This window comes from Tiliqua scincoides, chromosome 2 (assembly GCF_035046505.1).
Source record: "Tiliqua scincoides isolate rTilSci1 chromosome 2, rTilSci1.hap2, whole genome shotgun sequence".
Classification (NCBI taxonomy): domain Eukaryota; kingdom Metazoa; phylum Chordata; class Lepidosauria; order Squamata; family Scincidae; genus Tiliqua; species Tiliqua scincoides.
Window position 1 is genome coordinate 250050688 of NC_089822.1, and position 25832 is coordinate 250076519.

A 25832-nucleotide genomic window follows, 5' to 3' on the forward strand; every position below is an offset into this window, starting at 1 on the left:
ATCAGCATCTATGTCTGCACTCCATGGTTTTTTGCTAACAATGGCTGACTTCCTTGCTATTTGCTAAGTTGAGGCAATCACCTCAGGCTATAGCTACCTGAGGGCCCAATCCTATCCAACCTTCCAGTGCTGATGCAGCCATGCCAATGGGACCTGCACTGCATCCTGGGGGGGGGGAGGGTCAATCAGCCTGCTCAAGGTAAGGAGATGTTTGTTCCCTTACCGCAGGGCTGCATCGGGGCTGGAACACTGAATAGGATTGGGCCTTGAGGCACCAACAGAGGGCATAAAATGCGAGCTACATTTTTGCTATGGGTTCTTTTGAAACAGATGTCTCAGGTGCCAAACCGACTTCCGTAGGCTCTGCTAGAACTGCACACTGCAGGATCCACTTGCTTGTTCAATTGAATCGTTGCATTTGATTGGCATGCCAGCAGTATGGCTGCCCGTGTTTTCAGAGAGCCCCGCACTAAAATTGCATCCAGCCTGTATTCGTTTAGGCATCAGCATCAAATGGTACCTATGTAGCTCCATGTGGGAAACAGGGGGCTTGGGAGCCACATACTCATGGAGCCTGTGTATTGCCCTGCACGTGCCTGATCTTGTCTGATCTCAGAAGCTAAGCAGGGTCAGGTCTGGTTAGTACTTGGATGGGAGACCGCTTGGGAATACCAGGTGCTGTAGGCTTATACCATAGTCTTTTGAGACAGAAGGTTGCCAACCATTGTGTATTGCCCAATTGTATCCCTCATTGCTCCAAAGTAGGGCCGCTCAAACCCTGGCCCGGGAGCTGGATCCGGGTTTGGGAACATCAGTCCACCTGGTGAGTGGACTCCTTGTTTGGAGGACAGGGACCCTCTGGGCAGTGGCATTAGCCTGGACAACCTGTCATGTGGCCATCTGGGATGCTGGGCAGCAGACATGATTGCCCAGACTAGCATCCCTGTCCTCTGAACGAGGAGGAGTACTTTGCACAGCGCTCAGGGGAAGACCACATTCTGGGTGCACAGCAGTCGCAACTTTGAGTGCTGCTGCTCCAAAGGAATGCTAATTGTGTTCTTCAAGAGGGCCCTCTCCAGACTCCTTCCCTCCCTGCCCCGTTAGCAACCTCATTGTTATGACCCATTCCGATTAGGAATGTATGAATGATGAAAGGGGGAAGATTGTTGGGAGCTGGTCCATTCCTTTTGCAGTTTACATACAGCTAGCAGTACCAAGCTTAATTGCTTCTTTCAAGCTCAGAAACAATGCAGAAAACAAGCCTGGCCCAACAGGATTATTAGGTACATAAAATTAAATTATGCTTGTAGATCGTAAATTATTGTAGGACAATAATTTAGAGCGCCTAACCTTGTGATAATCTCATAATGTTTTATTTGTCATGGAGAATGTGTCATACTAGAAATCAGTAAGTTTCTGGAGCTGAAGAGCTTTAAACTCTGAACTTTTACCACGTAGCTGATGTTCTGAAAACTGAAGAGTTGCTGAGTATAACACATAATTGATGTCTGCACCCATTTTTATTTGGCTTTAAGGGTTCCTGTGCCAAACACCGACCCCCCAGCAAATGTTTACTGCTGCGGAAAGAACCTATCTTTGTGTTTAGCAAATGATCATGATCCCTTCATTTTACTAAGTTTGTCAACATCTTTGAAAAGGATAGGCACAAGTACATATTTTAAATTGCTTTAAAAAGTAAAATGAGTGAATGATACAAGAAAAAAAAAGGTTTGGCTTATTGAATAGTGCCATAAGAGATTAAAAACCACGTTTCTAAACTTAGAACAGCCCTTGCCAGCTTGCAATCCTACTACTGTATAGTGTTTGTCAGCATACCACCCTCATATAGATCTTGCATAACTTGTCCTCAGATGCTTATGAAGTTCAGCAAGTCCTCACTTTAAGTCATTTTGTTAGAAGTCATTTCATTTTAAAACACTGATTCCCAGCCAGGGTCACTGCCTGCATAGAATTTGCATGTTCTCCTCCTGTCTACTTGGGCATTCTCTGGCCTGGAAAGCTCTTATTTATTTCAATGTTTAATATTAGAAGTGTATTGAATCTATATTTAGAAGTTTGGTGATGTTTTTGTGACCAGAAATATGCTGTGGGAACTTAACTTTTTTTTACATATATCAATTAGCCTGTGGTCAAATTGGTTTCATTACAAGTCATTTCACTTCAAGTTGCATTTTCCAAGAACCTATCTAACAACTTTAAGTGAGGACTTGCTGTACCATGATCAGCAAGGCATCTCTGTTGTAAACCAGAATGCTTTAGTGAAACAAATTTCAAGAAAACTAATTATTCAGATCTGTGCATTTGCTCAGGTTCAAAGAGCAGCCTGTGGCCCTGCTACTAATACGAAGTCCTCTCCCTGGCAAAGAAGAACAGAGTGGTCTGATTCTGCCCTTTCAATTAGATAAGCAATTCAAAGCCCATCACAAAACCAAAAAACCCTCAAAACTGGTTTTGTGCTCTTTTCGGTGCATCCATCCAACCCCATCCTCTTAATTTGTGAACAGCAACACACCACTGAGGCAGCTTCTCACTCTTGCCGCCCCCCACTATCATATTATTGATACATCAGAGCTTGCAGGAATATTGTATATAAACATCAGCTGTGGGGTGGGAGAGATTGCATGATGAAACTATAGCTGAGGGCTTTGCACCACTTGAGAATATGGTAATTTTGGGGGAAGAGAGCTTCACAGCCTGTTTACAGTCCTGCAGTCATTCTGATGTCATGTAACAACACCTGGGTACAGTCCTAATTCATGATATAACAGGCGCTAGCAATAGATACCAACCTCACACAGTCTCAGTAGCAACTGATGACCCATCACATTCCCCCCAGGTATAAAAATACAGCTCACCCAGCGCAACTGTGAGGATATGTGGAGACTGCAAACGAATGGATAAATGATTCTAATAATGATTACTCAGAAGCAAGTTCTGCTGAGATCAGTGGGGCTTTCTCCCTAGTAAGGGTGCTGAGAATTGCAGCCCTCCAGTGTCAAAGTCTTGGCTGTTCCTCTAGCATGAAGGCAAATGCATTTAAATGAGGCTGCAATCTTATGCACCTTTACCTGGGAATGATAAACAACCAAAAAGTCTTATGGCATCTTGAAGACTAACATATTTATTGAGGCATAAGCTTTTGTGTTCCAGAGCCCACGTTGTCAGATGTGTGAAGCAGTCACCTAAGTCAGTAGATACATATGCCCTGGATATAGAGAGAAAAAGAAATTAGGTTTCCTTTGCTAGGTGAGGCCAAAAGGTCAAGCCACCCAAGAGGTAGCTGTAGGCATCTCATAGTACTCAGCAGAGCACAGAAGAACACAGGATCCAATCAAAAGAATAAGATCTGATCACTGAACAGTGGAATTTACTTCTGAAGCATTAAAAGGATCATGTTGCTGTGGTGAGACATCATTAAAAATTATAAAAAGAAATTTTATATATACACACACACTGTACACACACTCAGATACATACAGACACATGAGTATGTTCTACATAAATTAAGAGAGAGGCACACAAACAATTAAATTTCCATCATAATCTACCTAATTTCTCATTTCATGATTGAGTAATAAAACTTATTTATCCATTTATTTCTTTTAAAAAAATAAAACTCCTCTTCTTTGTTAAGACTATGGTTCACCTCTAACATTTTATGAAGATACAGGAAGATGCCTTAACAGAATATGGTTATTAAAAGCTGGTTGGAATTCTATTCAGTTTGAAAGCAAATGGCTGGAAGGACATGCTGACAAGAGCCATGGAAATTAATGTTTAAACTGGCACTGTGTTTCTCAGCAATTTCTGTGAGATCATTAAGCCAATATGTCTATTTTTTTTTTCCTCTGAGGGGAAACTCTCAACTTCAGTGTGATAACTGAAATTTACCAGCCACATTTTTTTTTTAAAACAAGTGTTATCAGTCTACAAGTGCAAATTAAAATGGTACCTAGAAAGAGTCTCGTGCCTCTGTTGCCTTAAATCTCACCTTTCATGTTTTGTTTAAAGCAGGTTTCTTACCCTTATGGTTGCAAAAGAGAGGCTTGAAAATGCATGGGCAATATCTAGCAAGGTCTCAGAAGCTAGAGAAAGGCCAAGTAGAATTTCCAGAGGACACTGGGGTGGGGGAGATTTGCTGTGCCCTGCAGAAGCAAAACAAATTATGCAAAACAAATCCACGTTAAGTGACTTAATTTGCACCAGGTTTTCAGGCCACAGAATTCAACTTTCCTCAACAAAGGATCTGAATAGGCTTTGCGCAGAATTTTGACTGTATGTTTGTGTGTTTTAGCATAGAGAAAACACTGTCCTATTTATGTGTTTTACACTCAGTAGCTTATAAGAGCAGCTCAGGGGATCTGTGGGGAGGATCTTTAGGAAGACTCTTGTTCGGTTGGGGTGGTCATATCTCCATTGGGATTTTTTGCAGCACTTTTAAAGTGAACTCTCCGATGGCTAACAAGATGCGAGCTCTGGTTAAACCTCTTCCCACATTCAGGGCATTCGTAGGGCTTCTCGCCTGTGTGGATTCTCTGATGTTTGTTCAAGTCTGAATTCCGAATGAAGCTCCTCCCGCACTCAAGGCACTTGAAAGGTCTGTCCCCTGTATGCATCCTCTGGTGGGCAAGGAGAGCAGAGCTGTAACTGAACGTCTTCCCGCACAGCAGGCATTTATAGCGCCTGTCCTCCTGGTGGGACTTGCGATGGACCAGGAGCTGGTGGATCATCCGGAAGCTGGCCGGGCAGTCAGGGCAGGCATGCAACTTCTCTGTGTGAGTCTTTTGGTGAGATATGAGGTGTGACTTGTGGCCAAATCTTCTATCGCACTCAGTGCAGATGTAGGGCTTTTCTCCTGTATGGGTCCTCTGATGGGCTGAGAGGTTTGAGCTGGTGCTGAAGCATTTCCCACAGTCCTGGCACTCGTAGGGTTTCTCCCCTGTATGAGTCCTCTCGTGGGCCCGGAGCTGAGAGCTCTGCCGAAAGCCCCTCCCACATATAGCACATTTGTAAGGCTTCTCCCCTGTGTGGATGCGCCAGTGCTTGATGAGCACCGAGCCTTCACTGAAGCATCTCCCGCAGTCCGAGCACACATAGGACTTCTCCCCAGTGTGGGTCCGGCGATGGACAATGAGGGCCGAACTGGTGTTAAAGCTTTTCCCGCAATCAGTACACTTGTAAGGCTTCTCCCCTGTATGGAGCCTTCGGTGGGTCAGGAGGCTAGAACTGTGGCGGAAACTTTTCTCGCAGACATCGCATTTGAACGGCCTGTCGTTTGGGTGGATTTTCTGAGGGCTGTTCTCAAAGTCAAAACAGAGGTCCCTTGGGAATTGATCCTGATGTGTCTCCAAATCCCTTTGGGGAGGCTTTGGCAGCTCAGGGTCCAGGAAATCCTCACTCTCCTCCCAAAATGTCCCATGTGACTGGTCAGGATTCACTTGCATGGGATCCGTTCGTTGGGGAGATGCCTCTTCCTTTTCTCTCTTGAGCCGATCTTCATTCTCTCTTTTGATCCAATCTGCTAAGAGTAAAGATTTTGCCATCAGTAAATTATCCAAAACGAGGTCAAAAAGACCAACTGAGATCTTGGGGGTGAAGCAAGGTAGGGCAGCTCAAGTAGAGAGCAAGAAAGAATACCTCCAGAGGAGAAGGAACAGAGATTTGTCCAGAACACTACAATAACAAACTCTTTGACCACTTCAAATCTGAAGGCAACACCTTCAAATCTGACCCACATTAACTTAAAAATAAGCAAAACTCTTGTGAATTCTTGAAATCTTGAATTTCAGTATACTAACACAGGTTAGCTTCCTCTTCCACTGCCACAATCAGAGTCATTTAAAAACAGCAGGATAAAAAGAGTGAATTATTTGTCACTGTAACAAAACACAACTTTTGGGAGAAATGAGGATTCTACCCAATGTGACAAGCTGCAAAGACACAGCCAGGAAACCTTAGTAAACAGGAATAAATCCAAATCAACTGGAGCATGTGATCTTCATTTTGAGATTGTAAAGGGAACACTTAAGCTTAAAAAAAAATTGCAAATTGACCTCAGGAAGTGCTTTTAGAGCAGTACTTCCCAAACCTTTTAAGCACTGGGACCCACTTTTTAATAGACAATCTATTGCGACCACAAAAAAGAGATCTAAACAGAAATAATAAAATAATAATTGGGATCCTGTGCCCCCAAGATCTTATATATAGTTTGTGTGTGTAGTCTGTGTGTGCTAGACTCTCCCTAGAAATGTAGAGAGAGGTGTTCCCCTATCCTTTTGTTTTTTTCCCCTCCTATTCTCCCAAACCTTTAGAGCAGTGATTTTCAACCTTTTTCATTTCATGGCACACTGGCAAGGCACTCAAGTTGTCAAGGCACACCATGGGTTTTTTGGCACTTGACAAGGCACACTGTGCTGTCAATAGGGGGCTCACATCTCCCAATGGTCCTATTGATAAATGACCCTCTCCCAAATTCCCATGGCACATCTGGGAACCATTCGCAGCACATCAGTGTGCCACAGCACAGTAGTTGAAAATGGCTGCTTTAGAGTAATTCCAGGGTACCCAGAAGGCTGAACTGGAGATCAAGATTTTAGTTAAGGACTTCCAGGCTGGACAAAAGGCTGAAACTGGGTTCACACACGATCTATGATAGGATAATTACTAGAGAAAATATGACATTTTAATTTGGGGGTATGAAGATTACCTCACACAACAGGTTAGCATTTCAGCTACCCATTTTCTCCTCTGCAAGCCAGACAAGGGTGTTTGCAAAGGTGGTTTTTAAAAATGTTTCAAAACCTTTTTGTGACCCACCAAAAATTGGCTTGCGACCCTGTCATGAATAAGTGCATGTTAGGCCTAGGTTGGCAGTAGAAGCCTGAACCAAACTAAGGCAGTGTAACTGAGAAGTTGCTAGCAGTTCCTAGCTGCAAGAATGTGAGTAAATAAACAAAAGGATTGTTGTCTCTCCTTTGCTGGTCAGAAAGGACAGATAACAAGAATTACAAGCCATTGGAATGTTTAGCACCTTAGCAGACCAAGAGGTGCCTTATCAAGCGTGATGGAGTGCAGCTGTGGATCTCCAGTTGGGAGGGGTAAGAACTAGGAGGGGTTAGCAACCAGGTCAACTTCAAGAAGGTTCTGTCCTCAAGTGTTCTGATTGGACAGTCTAAATAGTATGAAGTCACCTCAGTACTATTAACATAAGAAGTATAATAATGAGTGCCCAGGGTGGTGTCCCATTCCTTCTTGGACAGAGTTTTGGGTACAACATCCTGCATACATGTGAGCTCCATTGTCCATCATGGGCACCTGGCCTCATAGGTAGCCCTGGAGCTAAGAGATCTACCAGAGTAACTGTAGATGAGGTGAGATATAGGTGAGAGATAGGTATTAAGAGAGATAGCCAGCTAGCTTTATTATTTTATTGCTGTTATGTTTCCTAGATGTTTAGCCTCTAGCATTTGCTGCCTTATTGTAGAGTGTGTAACCTTATGTACTTAATAAACTAAACTAAGTTGTTTCATTGTCTGTTGGGGACAAAGGTTCAGAATCCTGCCTAGCCATTTAGCAAGCTACCAAGTGCTCACTGAGGTCTAGTAACTTGAGGACTGAAGCTTTAATTGGAGAAAGAGCTCAGTGCCTGCCAGGAATAGAGTTAAGCCTAGAGGGTCTCAGTGCCCCTGGACTGAGGCACTGGCACATACAGGGTGGTGGCAGTACTACTGAGCAGAGGGGCCTTGAGGGCTTTAGGGTTCGAAAACTAAGAACCCTGAGCACCCCAAACCTCCCTATGTTTACGACAGACCCACACTTTGGGAAACGCTGCTCTAGAGTCTTAATGAAAAAGGTAAAGATATGTAGCAAAGAAAGAAAAATCCCTTTGCACGTACATGTCAAACCAAACCTCTAACCGGACTTGAGAATGTGTTAGAGCAGTGGTTCTCAAACTTTTAGAACTAGGACCCATTTTTTAGAATAAGAATCTGTCAGGACCCACCAGAAGTGATGTCATGACCGGAAGTGACATCACCAAGCAGAAAAACTTTTGACAATCCTAAATTGCAATCCTATGCACACATACCTAGGAGTAAATCCCATTGACTATCATTGTTAAAAGCGTATACAGAGTAGCCTGTTAAAAGTACAGACCTGTAACATTTCCCCATATCATTTTAGCTTCAAGTCTAATAGATTAAAAATAAAATATTGAAATGAATGGGGACCCACCTGAAATAGGCTCGCAACCCACCTACTGGGTCCTGACCCACAGTTTGAGAAACACTGTAGAGAGGGGGGAAGAGTGTGGCTCTTGCCCTTGTGATGGGCAGCCAGCCATTCCATCCTCTCCTCCCTTGGCTGCTCTCCAGGCTCCTCAGTTCAGCCCACAGAGAGCCAACACCATCCTCTACCACCCCATTTCCTGGGAGGCATCCAGGACTTGCCCCCTCCCCAGCTCCATCCAGGACCTTACCAGGGTCCACTCCTGCATCCATCGCCTGTCCTGGTCTTATCCCAAGGAGGAGGACCCAGAACACAACCCAGCAGGACAAACACCCATCTCCAGAGTCCAGACTCCGACCGAATTCCTGTGGCCTTTTGTGTTGCCGTCGCTGGGAATGATGGGAATTATAGTCTTTGGTGGCAAAGGGGGAAGTGTAGCACTCTGAGCCAAGGCACGCTGGGAAGTGTAGTTCTGGTTAGAGTGGCCTGCTAAGGGACTGCTTGGGGTTGACCTATGCTCTCTGAAAAGAGCTTTGAGTTTTTTGCTTTTTTTAAAGAGATGCCGGGTCTAAGAGCACCTTTGAAAGTCACACTTGAAAAACCTTCCCCTCACAGTCCCTGAATGTGAGTGCTGCTGATATTCAAGATGCACTCTGTACATGCTCAATGACACTCCTAATAAAACTGCCCCAGTACCTGCTCATGGCATCCAAGATGCACTCTGTACATGCTCAATAACACTCCTGATAGAACTTCCCTTACTCCCCGAATGTGAGTGCTAGTGGTATTCAAGATGCACTCTGTAGATGCTAAACCTTCTAGTCCCTGAATGTGGAAGGTGATGGTGTTCAACAAGCACTCTGCACATGCTCGGTGACACTCCTGATAAACCTTCCCCTAGTCCCTTAATGTGAATGTTGGTAGCATTCAAGATGCACTCTGCACATGCTCAGTGACGTTGCTATTATTTCACACTGCCCAGGGCTACTTCTTGCTACTAATAAACCAATTCCAGTGGTGGCCCGGTTTAAAGCAATGAAACTCCAACAGCAGCAGCGTTTTAAACCACAGAAGCAAAACAAGAGGGGGTAAGTGAGTCAAGAGGAAGGCTTTGGAGAAGGGCTTCTTGCTTTAAAAGGAAGCAGCTGCAAAATCAACATGCGCCCAACGTGGGGCTCGAACCCACGACCCTGAGATTAAGAGTCTCATGCTCTACCGACTGAGCTAGCCGGGCTCTTGTGCAGCAGTTTTCCTACCACTCTAGTCAATGTTTAATCACCTCGTTGGTGGGCTTTTTAACCCTTTACCTGAATTGATTGGATGGCTACCGCGATGCTCTGCCTCCTTGCAGAGCGAGTCTGCTGTTACAGCGTAGCCCTTGTAGGTCTCCTCGTTCGTCTCTTGCCTCCCCTCTGCAAAGCAGGCGCTCCCTGGGGGAGAAGCAGCTGCCTTCCCACTCCCTTCTAAGCAAACCTCCTGGGGAAGTGGAGTGGAAAGCAGGGTGCCTGCAGCACAGTTGAGAAAAGGCAGATCAATGATGGCAAGGCGTCCTTTGGAGCCCATGCCTATCCATGCCTACTCAGAAGTAATTCCCATTATAATCAATGGGGCTTACTCCCAGGGAAGTGTGGATTGTAGCTTTAGAGTCCTTGCCTGTGCATGTCTACTTTGAAGTAAGTCTCATTCTAGTCAGTGGGACTTACACCCAGAGAAGTGTGGAGAGGATTGCAACCTTAGAGCCCAAGCCTATGCATGTCTACTCTGAAGCAAGTCCCATTCTAGTCAATGGGGCTTACTCCCAGCTGAGAGCAGTTAGGATTGCAGCCTTGCTGTCACCTTTCTTCGAGTTTAGACCAATATTTATAATACGGCAGCTTCAGAAATGCATGAAGAGGCAGGATCAAATCCCCCTTTCTAAGTCCCTTTTCTAAAAGTTGGGGAGGAAAAAAGCTTGCCTGCTTGTTTCTGCCCGGTTTCGAACCGGGGACCTTTCGCGTGTGAGGCGAACGTGATAACCACTACACTACAGAAACTCGCTTGAAAACCCCTCTTCCAGCACGCGCTACAACACTCAAAGAAAAGAGACCAGCCATTGAAAAGTTGTCATTCACATTTTTGCACCACCAGCTAATTCAAAGATTCCATCTGTAGCAGCAAGAGTCACCAGCGTCTGAAACCCAGTAACCAGTAGAGTGGATTAAGGCTGCAATCCTATGCACAGTTTCCTAGGAGTAAGCCCCATTGGATACAATGGGATTTACTTCTCAGTAGACATGCATAGGATTGGGCTATATTATGTATCTAATCTAAAGCATCTAATGAATGCCAGGTTTTATTTTCCCTCTCTACCATTGCCTGCCTGATCAAATGCTTCCCTACAAGGGATGGCATATGAAGGAATAGCACCAATAGCACCCTTACTGCTGACATTCGTTAAGTGTGTTGTAACTATGCTGACTTCTAGGGATCAGGTTTGTACTCCAGTATCTCATAAAGCAGTACTGATGCTCTTCCTCTAGCAGAAAACTCAGTGCAAAATATATTACCCCTAAAGAATCTTACCCAAGTGGTAAAAGAACAAGAAAGAGCGTTGTGGCACCTTAAAGACTGACACATGTCATAAATATTAGCTTTCTCTGGTCAAACATTCCACCTCACTAGACGCATTAAATGTAATCCATATATAATTCCTGTAGAATCTAGATCCACCCCCCCCACACACTCACTCTCATGTGTGTGTGTGTCTGTGTGTGTGTGTGTGGGGGGGGTGCCTATCTAGATTCCACAGAAACTGATTAGGCCAAACTTTTTAGCACCAGGACCCACTTTTTAAAATAACACTCTATCAGGACCCACTCAGCCTTTAAAAAAGGAAATCTAAAAAGAAATAATATTTATTTATAAGTAATAATAACCATAAAAAGACCCTCAAACATTTATCCCCCTATAAGTACTGTACTTACACATGCTTGCAAACTGCAGGAGCTGAGCTCTTCGTAGGAGTTAGCAGCTATCTTGCAAACTGCAGGAGCTCAGCTCATTGCAGGGCAGCTAGCAGCTACAGTATCTGATTTTTGAATAGCCTCAGGGCTTGAAGCAATTTGTTATTTGATGTTTCCATCACCCTATGGCGATCACCACAAATGAGGTTGTGACCCACCAGTGAGTCCTGACCCACAGTTTGGGAAAGCACTAGGTTAGGGTGAACTTTTTATATTAAAAAAGTAAGGAAAAAAGCACTGCAGGTCAAGAATCATATCATTAGGCAGCAGGACTTAATAAAAAGGGGAGAGATGCTAGAATCACAGGTGTCTGTGCAAACATTCCTTTTTCTGATACCTTCTAAGGGTCCAATCCTACCCAATTTTCCAGTGTTGGTGCAGATGTGCCAATGGGGCATGTACAACATCATGTGGTGGGGAGGCAGTCACAGAGGCCTCCTTAAGGTATGGGAACATTTGTTCCAGTCCCTTGGGGCTCCCAAAGTGGCTTACAATAAAAATCTTAATAATTACAGATTGTATTTATCAAGGTTTTTATTGTAAACCACTTTGTATTATACAGTACATATAAACAGTAATAAAACACTACCAACAATGTAAGCAAAGGCAAATAGGATAACAATATTTAAGACAGCAATCTAACCCTTCTCCCCCATCCCGAATAGTACTACAGGGTACAAGAAAATGGCCAAAAGATAAAGGAAGTGTTCAAACCCTGCAGTAACACCATAGTGGAAGCTGCAGGTCTCAGTTCAAGAGGGAGAGAGTTAAGAACATAAGAACATAAGAAGTTCCATAGTTATGGTGCTGCTGCAGAGAAGGCCCTACTTGTTGCCACCCATCTGGCTTCAGTAAACCATGGTACATGTCGGAGGGCCTCCTCAGATGATCTCAAAGGGTGAACCAGAATACATGGGGAAAAGATACCCTGGGAAACCCTGGACCCAGGTTGTAACATGCTTCAAAAGTCAAGAGCAGCACCTTGAATGGCAGTAAGGGCAGTGACATAACTGAACAGTCGAATGATGATTACAACATGTACAGCCATACCTGCAGTTTCTGGACAGTCTTCAAGGGCAGCTCCATGGAGAGTAAGTTGCAGTAACTAACAGCCCAATCCTATCCACTTTCCTGGGAGTAAGCCCCATTGACTGCAATGGGACTTACTTCTGAGTAGACATGCTTAGGATTGGGCTCTAAGACTGCAATCCTATATGCACTTGCCTAGGAGTAAGCCCCATTGGCTATAATGGTGATGGAAGGTGACAGGATAACCAGGGTAATATGCCATTGGGGCAAAAGCTTAAAAGCCATACTGCTAAAGTATAAAGGCATACAGAATAGAAAGGCTGTTTTTATTTAGAAAAATCACAGTTAGTCTCACAGAAAAGCTGCTTGAAAAACTCATTTTAGAAAGCTGTTTTGCTAGTTTCACGGAAGCTGAGACCTTGGGGCCTCAAAGTCTTGCGGTGATACATTTTGGAATTTGGAAAAGGGAGTCGTATCTAAGGCAAAGATAGATAGGCTTCACCATTGGCAGAAGTACACGACTCACCAAGGACATCACAATGCTGGGAAAACACACATATGTAACAATTGTAGTCATTAGAAGTAAGTTTTAGCTGCTGGCTTATCAGTTGGCAATGTTTCTTGGCAAACTAATATAGCATCTAGCTAACTAACCCTGCAAGAGACAAATTTAGAAGACAGTACACATTTTAATTGAATAAACAACAGCCTTCTTGAGAATCAGAAAACGTCTGCTTTTAGTCTCTTTGTTTGAATTGCAATAGAATTAGAGGCAAAACATAGGGGACCAAAAGTTACTTGAAAAGTTTAAGAGAATCACAAGAAGCTGGCTGAAGCCTTAGCTCAAAGAGATTACACTTTAGCAGCTAGGCAGAAGAAGGAAGAGGTCACTTCTTAGCAAGGATATACAGGATATACACCACTATACCCTTAAGTGTACTCAAAGTAACTGGTCACAATAGTTATATAGAATTAAGACATAGAGTGCAACTGTTAAAGGAAGTTTAAAGGACTTTGCCTTGCAGATGTTGGCAGAGAGCCCCACAGTGTTTTGCTAAAGCCAGGAGAAGGAATGCAGGAGAGATAAGACAGGTGGCTCAAGCAAGGCCATCCCAAGAGTCTGAAGGGAATGTATGCCAAGAAATGGGTTTGAAGTTCTGCCAAGAGGGACAGTCCTGGATAAAATAATGTTATAGCATCCCCTGCTGGTTCTTGAAAACTTTGTTTAATAATTAATTATAATTAAATTATAAGTAAATAACAGAACAGAAACAGAACATAATTCAATATGTTTAATTGTTTAATTTTACCTTATTTGGAAACCTGTAACTTGAAGCTCACCTATCAAGTGTCTCTAAGGCTATCTACAGCCTATTAAGAATTAGCCCCATCTACTTCAGCCAATGGGATGTCAAACTTCAGCCAATGGGAAGTTCAAAACTTCAGCAAACCCAGAATGTTATAAAGTTAACATTGATACTGGCTCTCAATGCTTTGGACCAGGGGTGCTCACACTTTTTTGGCTCGAGAGCTACTTTGAAACCCAGCAAGGCCCGGAGATCTTCCAGAGTTTTTTTTACAATGTTCATGCCATCATAACATATAACATTTATGTGTACAATGTATGTTGGTGTACCTTGAGCCCCACTGAGTATAATAGGACTTACTCCTGAGTAGACATGCCTAGGATTAGGCTGTGAGGCTGCAATCCTAGCCACACTTACCTGGGAGTAAGCCCCATTGAGTACAATGGGCCTTACTCCTGGCGTTTCCTCCCAGAGGCACCTGAAGGGGGGGTTCGGCACTCCGCGATCTACTCATTTTGCTTCGCGATCTACCGGTAGATCGCGATCCACCTATTGAGCACCCCTGCTTTGGACAGTAGTCCCATGAGATGCCTGTTGCTAAGCAATGAAATAAAAGCTTGCAAACGATCACCTTTGACTACTGAGTCTTGCTTTTTTGAACCTTGCAACAATGGTACCTAATTCTGAGTAGACATGCATAAGATTGGTGGCACCAAGGCATGGACCAAATGTCGCAAATGCACAATTACATGTTTTTTTTAATCTTTGCCTTATAAGGTTTCAGAGCAATTTTCCTGGACCAAATAGTGTCCAGCTAAAATCACTCTTTCACAACAAAGCTAATCTTACTGCCTACAAATCAATCACTTTCCACAGTGCAGCAAGGTTCGATCTGTCCCTGGTTCCTGTTTAATCAAGCCATTTCTGCTCAACTTTGCATTTAGACAACAGGGATAAAATGTGTACCCCTGTGGGCTAGGCAGAAATGGGTTTTAACATGAAGCCACCAGAAGTCATCTGGAGATCTGGGCTAAGGAACCATCAGTGTGCTGGCAACAACTACAATCTTCTGCTTTTCTGCAACCACTGAAGCCCCTCTTGCTTTTCTTAACACCCAGCCTGATGAAGAGTTCTGGCACACTTGAAAATGAAAAGTTTTGTGTCTTTTGATTGCTCCTAACAGAGGTTCTACTATCAGAAAGATAAAGGTGCTTTCACTCCACACCCACATCCCAGGGTCAGACTGAGATCTGTGTGCCCTGAGAAGAGGAAAGAAGAAGAGGTGTCCAGACAGAGGGAGTCCATAACACTGGCTTCTAAGGAATTCAGCAGTGGCCTGAGAGTCACTGGCTGCAATTCTAACTACACTTTCCTGAGAGTAAGCCCCATTGAACAAAATAGGACTTAATTCTGTGTAGACCTGGTTAGGATTGTGCCCTTATTCTTTTACTATTCTATTGTATTTTATGAACATTTTTATAAGCTACCTTGGGCATTTGATTTGGCAAGGGAAAGGTGGGGCATTAATTAATTATTATAATTAATTACAATTATAATTAAACATAATTAATTTATTATTAAATATAACAATTAATAATAATCAATTTAAATTTATTTTATTTATTAAAATAAATGTATTATTATTAACAACAATCTCGATTTTAATAATTTATTAAAATAATTAATTATAATTAAATTATAAGTAAAAACAGAAAGCAACATTATTTATGTATTCATTATTAATTAATTTATTATTAATCAATCAATTGATTATTGTTAATTAATATTATTTATTTATTATAAACCAATACGGCTTCCTATAGGTATTTAAAAAAAAATAAAAATCCTGGATTTCTCCATTAAATTTGTTTAGAAAGCTCTTATTTCTGGGGTATCTTTAAAAAATACATTTTCAGACATGAACCCGGAATGGACCTATAGTGACTATGAGATTCTTGTCTCTGGCCTTTTTTAGTAGTCTACTGTGGAATCTTTGGGAACCATAGAGATGGAGTATAGAGCGACACACGTCACTTCCGGTGCGCTTCAGGAAACCTACAGGGAATCGCTCGTTTCTCTTCCCTGTTGCTATGGTGACGTCACTGGCGTCATTTCCTCGCCGGTCGAAAAAGCAGAAAGCAGCTACGGCCGTGGTTTAAATGAAGCGGCGTCCTCCAGCCAGCCAAGCGCTGAGCTTTGGGGCGAACTATCTGTAACCCGCACAAAAAATAAGCCTAGAGCGTTTTTGGACCAACCGTTGTGTCATAGCGGTGAGCGGAAGTGCGCGCTAGAGCGTCTCCACGCGGCCCCCCAACTTCCGGTGGGAGCATTCTTGAGGATCATAGAGTCGCCCTTGCGTGGAGGCGGTAGAGCGCCGCGTTCTTAGTTTGGTGGAGGCTTAGTCGTGCGCGTAGTCTGTGCAGTCCAGGCTGTTAGTGTGGGGCGCGGAGGGCTGGCTGGGGCTTGGGGGGCCGAGGAAGCAGGAAGAGAGGGAAGGAAGGAAGGAGGGAGGGAGGGGGCTGTCCTGGCAGGAGGCTTAAGGGGAGGAGGAAGAGGAGGAGCTGCCTCACCCTGGTGTCCTGGGGCTCTGGGGGGGGGCAGGGGAGGCCCCTGGGTTCTGGCACTGAGAGGCCCCTGGCAGGGCAAGGCAGGGTGTCTGGGGTCAAGGAGGAAAGGGGTTGGGGTTCCAGCAGGAGTGGGGAGCACAGGGCCCATGGCGGCGGCAGTGCCTGCGGGCGGTGCCTATGGGGGTCCCCTGAACCCCGTGGCGACCCTTCACGAGGAGGCCGTCTGCGCCATCTGCCTGGACTACTTCATTGACCCCGTGTCCATCGGCTGCGGCCACAACTTCTGCCGTGTCTGCATCACCCAGCTGTGGGGCACGGCAGACAGCGAGGAGGAGGGAGACGACGTGGGTGCGTCTGGCTCCGATGGGGGCTATGGGCCTGGTTCCGAGGAGGCCGTCGACGATGGGGCGGTGGACGACCTGGGCCCGGAGGAAGAAGGGGACGAAGAGGAAGAAGACGATCTGGAGGATGAGGAGTACTTGGATGACAGGGACATGGAGGAGGAGGAGGAAGAGGAAGCATCCAGGGACGAGTATGAAGATGAAGACGATGAAGTGTGGGAGGAGGAGGATGACAGAGACTACTGGGACCAGGACCCTGGGTCAGATGAGATGTGGGAGGACGGTGTAGGGGACGACTTATTCTTTGATACTTATGACGATGAAGAGGAGGTGATGGATGAGGAAGAAGAGCCGGAGGTGGAGTATACTGTGCCAGCAACCCCCCCTACTCCCCCACAGCGCCAGTCCTTCACTTGCCCCCAGTGCCGCAAAGTCTTTCCTCACCGCAACTTCCGCCCCAACCTTCAGCTTGCCAACATGGTGCAGATCATCCGTCAGATGCAGCTGCAGCCGTTCAAGCCTGCAACCGCGCCGGCTGAAGTAGTGGAGTTGGCGGAAGCGGGAGATTCGTCTGGAGTGCCGTCTGCCGTAGCTGCGGGCCAGGCTGCGCGGGGTGAGAGAGCCGTGTGCGAGAAGCACCAGGAGCCTCTCAAGCTGTTCTGTGAGGCTGATGAAGAGCCCATCTGCGTCGTGTGCCGGGAATCGCGAAACCACAAACACCACAGCGTCATGCCACTGGAAGAAGTTGTGCAAGAATACAAGGTGTGCAGTGGGATGGGATGATGCAAATGTTGGAGAAGCTGTAACCTTCTTCAGTCTTGGCCCATAGTGTTTATCCTAAGACCTTTGAGCTGCTGCTGTAGATAATGCTGGGGTTGAAGGATCATCTGTTTTATTCTATATATGCAGCTTCATAGATTCACAGTGTACATTCTGAACTGCAATAAGAAACAATAGTATGGTCATGTTCTCTTGTGCTAGACTTGGCTTAATACAAACATACAGTACTTCACTTCTACCTTTAGCAGCACCATATCTCAGGTGAAAGTTTACGAACCATCCAGGACATACACTGTCATGTGACCTAGATGGAGCAGGTAAAACCTACTGAAATCAAATGGAAGTGACTCGTGAATAAACATGTGTCTTTGTGTTCAGAAACTTCCATCGCATTTGGGATCTTCCAAAAATTCTCCTGCACTGGTTAGACAAATCCCATCACTGGTGGCATTCTTTTCACAGGCATAGTCTTTGACTCTGTTGACATCCCATTCATATGTAAGCACAGCCTCTTGCCCAGCTTTATCCCTGCAAAGTCCTGGGATAAATATGAGAAGTTTGAAAAACTCATTCTGCTCATGTCTCCTGAACCAAAGTGAGAAGGACGGGCAAGTGAGAACCAAGTATGGTGAACATTTATTGTTGAACCGCATATTGGTTAGCTTTCAATGCGCTACCTAGTCATTGTCTTCAAACATGTGTATGTGTACAGCCCTGTAGCTTCTGCTTTCATGTTATGCTATCTTGTCAGATGTGTTCTTGGTTGTGTTCTGAAGGGGGACAAAACCAGGCCAGCTGAACAATTTCTCACATTTGTCCATCCCAAATTTTTGAGAAGAGAGAGGTAGCTGAGAGGCTGTAATATATTTAACGGAAATATCCACAGTGTTGCATGCAGTGCCTGTGGAAATAATGCCGTTGGTGATGGGGCCTGTGTAACATATCCTGCAAAGCGTTTGAAATGTAGGTTGTTGCATAACCCAAATCTGGTGGGTTTCCTTTTCCATAAAGATGCAGTTATGTAGATTTACTCATGAGTTATGTTTATTTCAGTTAATCTCATCTGTTCCTTCTGGGTTGTATGACTGTGTCTCCTGGATGATGTAGAGATTTTCATAAGCATATAGCTTCCACCTGAAATACACAACTTTGTAACAAGAATATTTTGTCTCAAATTGTGCTAAGTGTTTGTTACTATTCATGTTTTGTTTCTAAATTTTAACTGTTTCCAAAAACCTTGCAACCTGTACCAGCCAAATGGAGATATTTATATCTCTCCTTTCATTACTATACAGGTCCAGCCTATTTATACACAGATTTTTTATACACGGATTTGACTCAACACGAATGACCACTGCAAATGAGAAGGAATGTGCCTATCCCTGCAGAAGGGGAAAAATGCACCCCTTTAAAATCAGTTTAAAAAACGGAACAGTCCTTTAACAACAGCCTCCTTAATGGGGGGGGGGCAGCTGGCTGACAATCCATCAATCCTTCTCTCTCCAGGGGACCCCTCCCTTCCCCCTGAGCAGTGAAAGAAAGGTGATCACTTTGCCTTGGTGAAGGGAGGGGCTGAGTGAAATGCCTTTCTAAGCTTGGAGTATGACTGATTGATGGATTGTCATCTTAATGACTCTTATCTTGCATCACAAAGAGTCAGCAAGGCTGTTTTTAAATCACCAGAGCAAACAAACTTTGTTTTTTAAATGGATTTGCTATAGTGCGTTTTTTTGCCATCCATGTGAGTGCTTGGAACGGAACCCATGTGAATAATGAGGCTCAACCTGTACTATGAAATATTCTCTCATCCGCAAAAGCTTCTGGTACTTGTTGGTCTGTAAGTGGCTACACAACCCTTGGTTTTTCTGCTACAACCAACACAGCTACCCCTTTGGAAGATGCAGATCAATGACACTTATGCTTAATTTGCTATCAGTTGCTTTGCTTATAGTTAAAAACAGATTACTTTTTACGTTACAGTTTTAAAAACTTCTATTCTCTAGTGCCATTTAGAGTTTGATAACTTATATAATCTAGACCTTTGTAGCTAGATTTCTTTCTTAAAAACTGATAGGGCAACTGAATAAAGAATATTGCTTATGGAAATTGCATGAGGGTATATGTGTGTGCATCTACAAATAGGTCACTAAGAGTCCAAGGGACAATGTAGAAGAATGAGACATTCTGAGCAGAAGTGATCCATCCAGACTCTCCAGTTTCTAATGTTTTAGTAGAAGTGAACATAAATGTTAAACATTTTGTTTCTCCTCAGCAATAAAGACTAGAAACTTAGATGCTGCGACAGCATCTGAGAAATTCAGAATTTTGCAGGAACTGTGAAGCTTAGAGGCTATGAATTTGTTTATAGTTTTGTCCCAGAGTGACAATTGATTGACCTCAAAGATTTAAAAGTGGCAAAAAAAAACACACACACACACACACACAGGAAAGGGAATTTGAACTACAGTGTTGACTAAGTCTTGAGAAATATTATTGCATTATCTTACTTGCAGTGTTTTTCTAATTCAAATACTGCAACAACTTTTAGATGGTGATTCCCTTGAGATGTAGTTTAGTATTCCTTTTACTTTTTTAAAGGCCAAACTCCAGAGTCACTTGGATCCACTCAAGAAGAAACTAGAGACTGTTCTGAAGCAGAAGTCAAGCGAAGAGGAAAAAATTGCAGATCTCAAGGTAAGCAACCACCTTCCCTGAATCCTCCTTGTACAACCCTATAGGTTTCTTGTTTGATGGGTTAGTGTGTTGTTAATTTTGAGTACTTGAACCCCGAATGAGAAAATTTAGAGATTTCTTTCTTAACCTCAAGAGCAGATTTTTCTCTTGATAAGACATTTTGATGCGATCTTGAGGCATTACAGAATTGTGGCAGTCCTGGGCTAGAAAATGTTTATTGCAAACCAATATGCCTGGTGTGGTGTTTGACTGAACAATGGACAAACTGTGTGTGTCCTCGACAATGCATATGTTCTATACAAGATAAGATACTTGCAAAACAGTATGTTTGCACTTAGACTTAAGTGACACATTTACCTGACATTGGTAAAATAGTTGCACATCAAACTACGTGCGGAGAGTCCTTTCCCATGCAAAAAAAATCTGATGTGTATAGTAAACTAACAAATTGGGAAGAGGCTAAACCTTTCTTTGACTGTGCTCATTTACTGTTTTCGGTGATGTTTCCTTGTATGGGAGAGCATTCTAAAATATGACCTACTACACCTTCAGTCTGAAGGGGAACAGTCCAGAATTCTTCCCCCCTCAAGGTGCAATGTGTAGTTTGGATCTTGGTAGGCAGGACTAACGCCTTGGGCTGTAGAATTCCCCACAGATACATGCAGTGTGGCCTGATCTCCAGATACTAACTGTTAAGGGCAAAGAGAACTATTGGAATTTGTGAAATTTCCAGTTCAGGCATTATAAGCCTCTGTTTAATTTTTTCATTGTAAAATCTATTTACAGCTGTCTGATTTAAAAAAAAAAAAGTTAGACTGAATTCTAGGTGATTCATAGCGCAATTCTATCTTGCACTGGAACAGGTAGGCTAAGAGGCTTGTGCTGTATCCAGCACGAGATAGGGTGCCAAAGTGGCTCAGCCAGAGGTAAAGGGAAACTTCCCATTACCCCTGGGTAAGCCACTGCAGCCCCTATGGGTCTCCTTGAACTTGCGCTACTTCCTGGGGTGGCAAAAGTCAGAGGAGAGCAGAGTTGGTTGTAGCAGCTCTGCGCTGCTCAGGAATGGGGGTTGAAAACTGGCACAACAGCAGGATCCCAGCTCCACTTCCCGCTCTCCACCCGCCTGCCCCTGGGACCGCCCTCCCTCCCTCTGCCCTAGAACGTCTCCCTCCCCACCTCCTCCCTGCCCACCCCAGAGCCTTGCGTTGGCCGAGCTCGGCTGACACAAGGCTTGCTCTGCAAGCCGCCACGGAGGCTGGGTGTAGCCTCAGTGCTCCAGTGCACCTCTGTGCGCTGGTGCGGCTTGCTCCCGAGAAGATGTAAATGTGCTTTACAACATGTTTGTGATCATCCTAGGCTGGCGCAAGGACTTGCACCAGTCTATTGCTATGTATGAATTGTGCCCTAAATCGACATAAATTTGCATGTGACTATAGACTTCTGAATGGAAAATGCTTTGCTTTTGAATGACATACACACATCACTGCCTGTGGCGTCTTGAAGAAGGCATTCCTTTGTGTGTGAGAGAGAAGAGAATGCCAACCACCCACAGTTCTTGTACTAAAAAGAATTAACAATCCTTTAAAAACCTGCTGCCCACTTAATGGAAGAGGGGCACATTTTCTGTTGATCAAAAGTATTGGCTACTATTATTATTATTATGAATATTTATAGCTTTACAATAAAACATAGTTCACCAAGCAATTTACATAGCAAAATAAACCAGTTAATGGTTCCCTGTCTGCAAAGGGCTCATAGTCTCAAAAGAGATGCAGAAGAGCCACTGGAAAAGATGTCATGCTGTGGTGAAATCAGCTAAACATTGCATCCCTGATGGGACCCAGACACCCACTCCCCACCACACGTGTTGTGCTGTTGCCTGTAAGGATTGTCTGATCCTACGTCCTGCTGACTTGTAAAATGGGGGAAGGAAGGAGTTGTGTCCCCGAGTCTTCTCCAGCCATTCTCAACCACTTTTTCCTCTCCTGCCCGTAGAACAAGATGAAGGTTGATATGAAAGAGTTTGAGTCGGATTTTGAGCGCCTGCACCAGTTCCTCGTGGGGGAGCAGGCGTTGCTACTGCACCAGCTGGAAGACCGCTATGAGGTGTTAATGGCCCGTCAGAACAGCAGCATCACCCACTTGGAGGAGCAAAGTGCTGTGCTCAGCCGCCTCATTGCAGAGGCTGAAGACAAGAGCAAGCAGGATGGCTTGCAGCTTCTCAAGGTGAATCCCTCCCCCCCCCCCCCCGGTCCTGAGCTCAGGCTGTTCAGGCACTGCGATTTGCAAGAGTTGGAATGAAGTGGCGACGTTGGGATGTTTGAATGTAAATTTGGCATATGGAATCTGCGCAGCTTCAAAAGGTGCTCTGCTACTTGCATATGGCAAGCTTTCACTGGGCTGTTCTGACCCTCAAAAGGCTGATGTCACTTTAAACCACCACCCCCGCCGCCGCCGCCTCCTTCCCCCCCTTAAGGATGCGCACAAAGAATTGTATTGTTGAAATTGGCTTGTGACAGCTTCTGAAGGGAGGAGCCTTTACTATTTCCCTTGGGAAATCATTGCGTTTTTCATTCTTCTTAGGAAGTGCTCCCTGACATTGAATGCACATCTTTTTCCATACTTGCAAGCCACTTTTGCATGTCCTCTCTCAGTAAACTTGGAAAATGGTTGATCTACTAAAAATGTCTACAATTTTAAAATATTTTATTGTTTGTTTATTGCCTGGATTTCTAAACATTGGTGTGTTTTTTTTTTCCTTCTAGGACTTCAAAGCCACTTTAGTCAGGTTGGTTGAATTTTTTTACACTGCTTCCGCTTTAAATGTCTCATTGATTCGTGCTCCATAGTTTGCACCCAGGCTGCCTACAAGTCTCTCTAATGCTAGAAGTTTTCTATAGAAAAAGAGAAGTGCCCATTGGAAGTTTTCCATTTGACTGTGTGTTGTTGAATGGATGAATCATGGAATCACTTTCCTTTTGTTCTCTCTTCAACATGTACCTGTTGTGCTTGTGTGAAGATGTATAACTGGGAGGGTGTTAGGAAGGAGTTGGTTCTACCCTAGCAACAAACTTGGAGAACAGTATGAGGAATAGAGTGCCTCTACATCCTTTATTTCCTGATTCCCAGGTCACTGTATCTGTTACTTACACAGTGGTTCTCTAAATTTACCTTGCCAGATGTGAAAATATCAAGTTCCAAGATCCTGAGGTGGTGCCAGTGGACCCAGGAAAGAAGTATCGGAACTACTTTCTTGTAGATGTCTTGATGAGAAAGATGGAGAAGGTCTTCTACAAAGTTCCTCAAGGTAAAGGGCTGTGACTCCCCACCCCTCCCCACAGCAATGTTGTTTTAGCAATGGAGAGAATCCTCAGCTGTGGAGTCGGTACCAACTCCTCCTCTACCCAAGATTGCCTCCAGCTCCATGACTCTGATTCCAATCGAGCAGAGCTGTGGAATCGGAGTCGGAAATATGGAATTGGAAGCAATTTTGGGTGGAGGTGGAGTAGGTTCTGACTCCACAGCCCTGATTTGAAATGACAGCGGAGACTGCCCAGACTTGTAAGAAGTGATAAAAGACAGTCTCAGAGATGTTTTGGGTGAAAGAAGTCTGTGTGTCTTTTGAAGTAGAAATGCTGTCCTTTGCCCTAAGCCATTTAGACAGGTCAGACTACAAATCTGAAATTCCATGCTTAGCCTGCTACCTGTACAAAGAGCACGTACGCTACCTTCTGTTTCTCTCGCCCCCCACAGCTGATTTGACCCTGGACCCAGAAACGGCCCATCCGCGACTCACCCTTTCCTCGGACTGCCGCAGCGTCCGACTTGGAGAGCGCTGGCGGGACCTGCCCGATAACCCCAAGCGTTTTGATTCTGACTACTGCGTGCTGGCTTTGCAGGGCTTCACCTACGGCCGCCACTACTGGGAGGTTGAAGTGGGTGGCCGACGTGGTTGGGCTGTGGGAGCAGCCCGAGAATCAGCCCGACGTAAAGAGAAGTCCAATGGAGGTCCTTACCAAAAACGGGAGGTATGGTGTGTGGGGACCAATGGCAAAAAGTACCAAGCGCTGACCACCAACGAGCAGACAGCCCTCTCTCCATCTGAGAAGCTGCGGCGCTTTTGTGTCTACCTGGACTATGAGCGAGGCCAGCTGGGCTTCTACAATGCTGAGAACATGGCCCACATCCACACCTTCAACGCCTCCTTCCGTGAGCGCATCTTTCCCTTTTTCCGCATTCTCTCCAAGGGCACCCGCATAAAAATCTGCAATTAATAGTGTCACTGCTGCTTTGCACGTAGCTGGATTCCTCCCCAGAGCCTTCAGCTTCCTTTAATTCCTCTTATCCCAATTGATCATCCTTGGCAAGAGATCCCTGATCCTCATCTTTCTCGGAACTTGGTGAATTCCTTTCTTTACTCTGGCAGGGATTCTCTCCTAAGGATCCATTGTTGCACAAGTACCTTTTTCTGGGGCTCAGACAGACCATGGATCCAAATTTGTTTCTCTTGTGGTTCTGATCCACCCTCCCGAGTTCCTTTTCTTTCACCTTTGGCATTCTTCTGTGAGCTGGCCACATCACTGACTGACTTTTCCTCTAGGATCTCTGGGTCCTTGATACCTTTTTCAAAAGAGAAATGAACAGAGGTTTATTCAGCATGTGATTTCCCCCTCCCCGGCGCTGTATTCTTGGTGGGATCTGCCATGGCACAGAAGCATTGGATGACTCTGCCCCGGCTATTTTAATCCTCCAGAGGCACCTGAATCTTCTTAAAAACTAGGCACTCAAGACTCAGTGAATTCCTGTGAGTACTTGGTTGCCTTTTTTGACTTTTGGGGCCCAGACAAGATGCCTGGGACCAAGACATTTTTGGAGCTGGATTCAGTCCACCCTGGGAAACCAGTTCTGTTTCTGCCTTGGTGTCCCAAGACGTTGGTGACCTTCCTGCAGTGTTCTGAAACAACTGCATTGTGTCGTCTACATCTCAGTAAAAACCTATAGAAGCATCCTGTCTGGATGGTTCCTTCTTGTTCCGCTTCTTCAATGTCTGTCTCCTAATGATCTCCATTGTTCTTCTCTTTCCCTATTCTTTACTACTACCAGGTGTTCCAATGTAGAATTACCAATCCTGTTCCACATATCCATATGTATTTTGATGTATAGTCCTAGCTTTTTTGTCTCACTCTCCTTGATGGTGTTTCCCACCCTCTTTTGTCTGGAGGCATATGTTTATCAATACTACCAAATCTGGGGCAATTATGGATTCTAGCTGACATTCTGTTGTGCTTTTGGATGTTATTCCAAGAGCCATAGCCCTAAGGTCAGCATAACTGTGCCAGAAGCTAATTTTGTGGTGGGTCTCCATCACTGTTGCCTCGCCCATTTTCCTACCCCCCCCCAGTGTTCCAAAGTCTCGATTAACTTATTTTAAATGCTCTCTCTCCACTCACACACAGACACCACATCACTGCTGCACATGCAGTGGCGTTTCTCCTTCTGCAAACCCTGCTCATCACTGGAGGCTTTAGCTGTGTGTGGTGTTTTTGAATTCCTTTTGGCATTACAGAGCTCCTTTGAACTATTTTTGGCTAAAAAGAACTTAAATGGAGATTTAGTTTTTTGGAAAAGTTGAGAGAATAAATAAAAACAATGCTACAACTTAAGCCACTGTTTCTTTGGTCTCTGTTCAGAAGATGAAAGGAGGTAGATGAGGGTACTGAAGGTGGAGTTCATGCCTCCAGTTCAACTAGATTTAGTCATATCATTGGTAATCATACCAGTAATCCAGAGGGTAGGTGTGGATGGAAAGGGAGAGTAGTCCCCTGCTTCCTTCTCCAGTTTAGATATGACTAAACTGGGGCTGTG

General features: G+C 44.5%; 2 protein-coding genes, 2 non-coding genes and 1 pseudogene across 6 annotated transcripts; 2 read left to right on the top strand and 3 right to left on the bottom strand.

Annotated features, from left to right (window-relative positions):
- The first annotated feature begins 572 nt into the window (after positions 1 to 572).
- LOC136643202 (5S ribosomal RNA) lies at positions 573 to 687 on the top strand (annotated as a pseudogene).
- A 770-nt stretch (positions 688 to 1457) lies between these two features.
- On the bottom strand, positions 1458 to 8625 carry LOC136641888 (zinc finger protein ZFP2-like). Of its 3 annotated transcripts, XR_010793924.1 has the most exons (3): positions 8498 to 8625; positions 4045 to 5542; positions 1458 to 3226 (listed from the first exon to the last, which is right to left on the bottom strand). XR_010793924.1 is itself a non-coding variant. In XM_066617986.1 (2 exons), exons 1-2 carry the CDS (start codon positions 8517 to 8519, stop codon positions 4398 to 4400), a joined length of 1164 nt encoding a protein of 387 aa, XP_066474083.1. In that variant the 5' UTR covers positions 8520 to 8625; the 3' UTR covers positions 1458 to 4397. The 3 variants fall into 3 exon arrangements, 2 of the variants coding, with proteins under 2 accessions (XP_066474083.1, XP_066474082.1); XM_066617986.1 differs by having other exon boundaries at positions 1458 to 5539; XM_066617985.1 differs by having other exon boundaries at positions 1458 to 5542.
- A 783-nt stretch (positions 8626 to 9408) lies between these two features.
- Positions 9409 to 9481, bottom strand: TRNAK-CUU (transfer RNA lysine (anticodon CUU)). Its single transcript has one exon. It is a non-coding gene; the product is annotated as a tRNA-Lys (tRNA).
- Positions 9482 to 10207: 726 nt separating this feature from the next.
- TRNAV-CAC (transfer RNA valine (anticodon CAC)) lies at positions 10208 to 10280 on the bottom strand. The gene has a single exon. It is a non-coding gene; the product is annotated as a tRNA-Val (tRNA).
- A 5930-nt stretch (positions 10281 to 16210) lies between these two features.
- Positions 16211 to 25612, top strand: TRIM41 (tripartite motif containing 41). The gene is made up of 6 exons (XM_066617951.1): positions 16211 to 17255; positions 19872 to 19967; positions 21963 to 22193; positions 22733 to 22755; positions 23147 to 23274; positions 23721 to 25612. Exons 1-6 carry the CDS (start codon positions 16299 to 16301, stop codon positions 24239 to 24241), a joined length of 1956 nt encoding a protein of 651 aa, XP_066474048.1. The 5' UTR covers positions 16211 to 16298; the 3' UTR covers positions 24242 to 25612.
- The last annotated feature ends 220 nt before the right edge of the window (positions 25613 to 25832 follow it).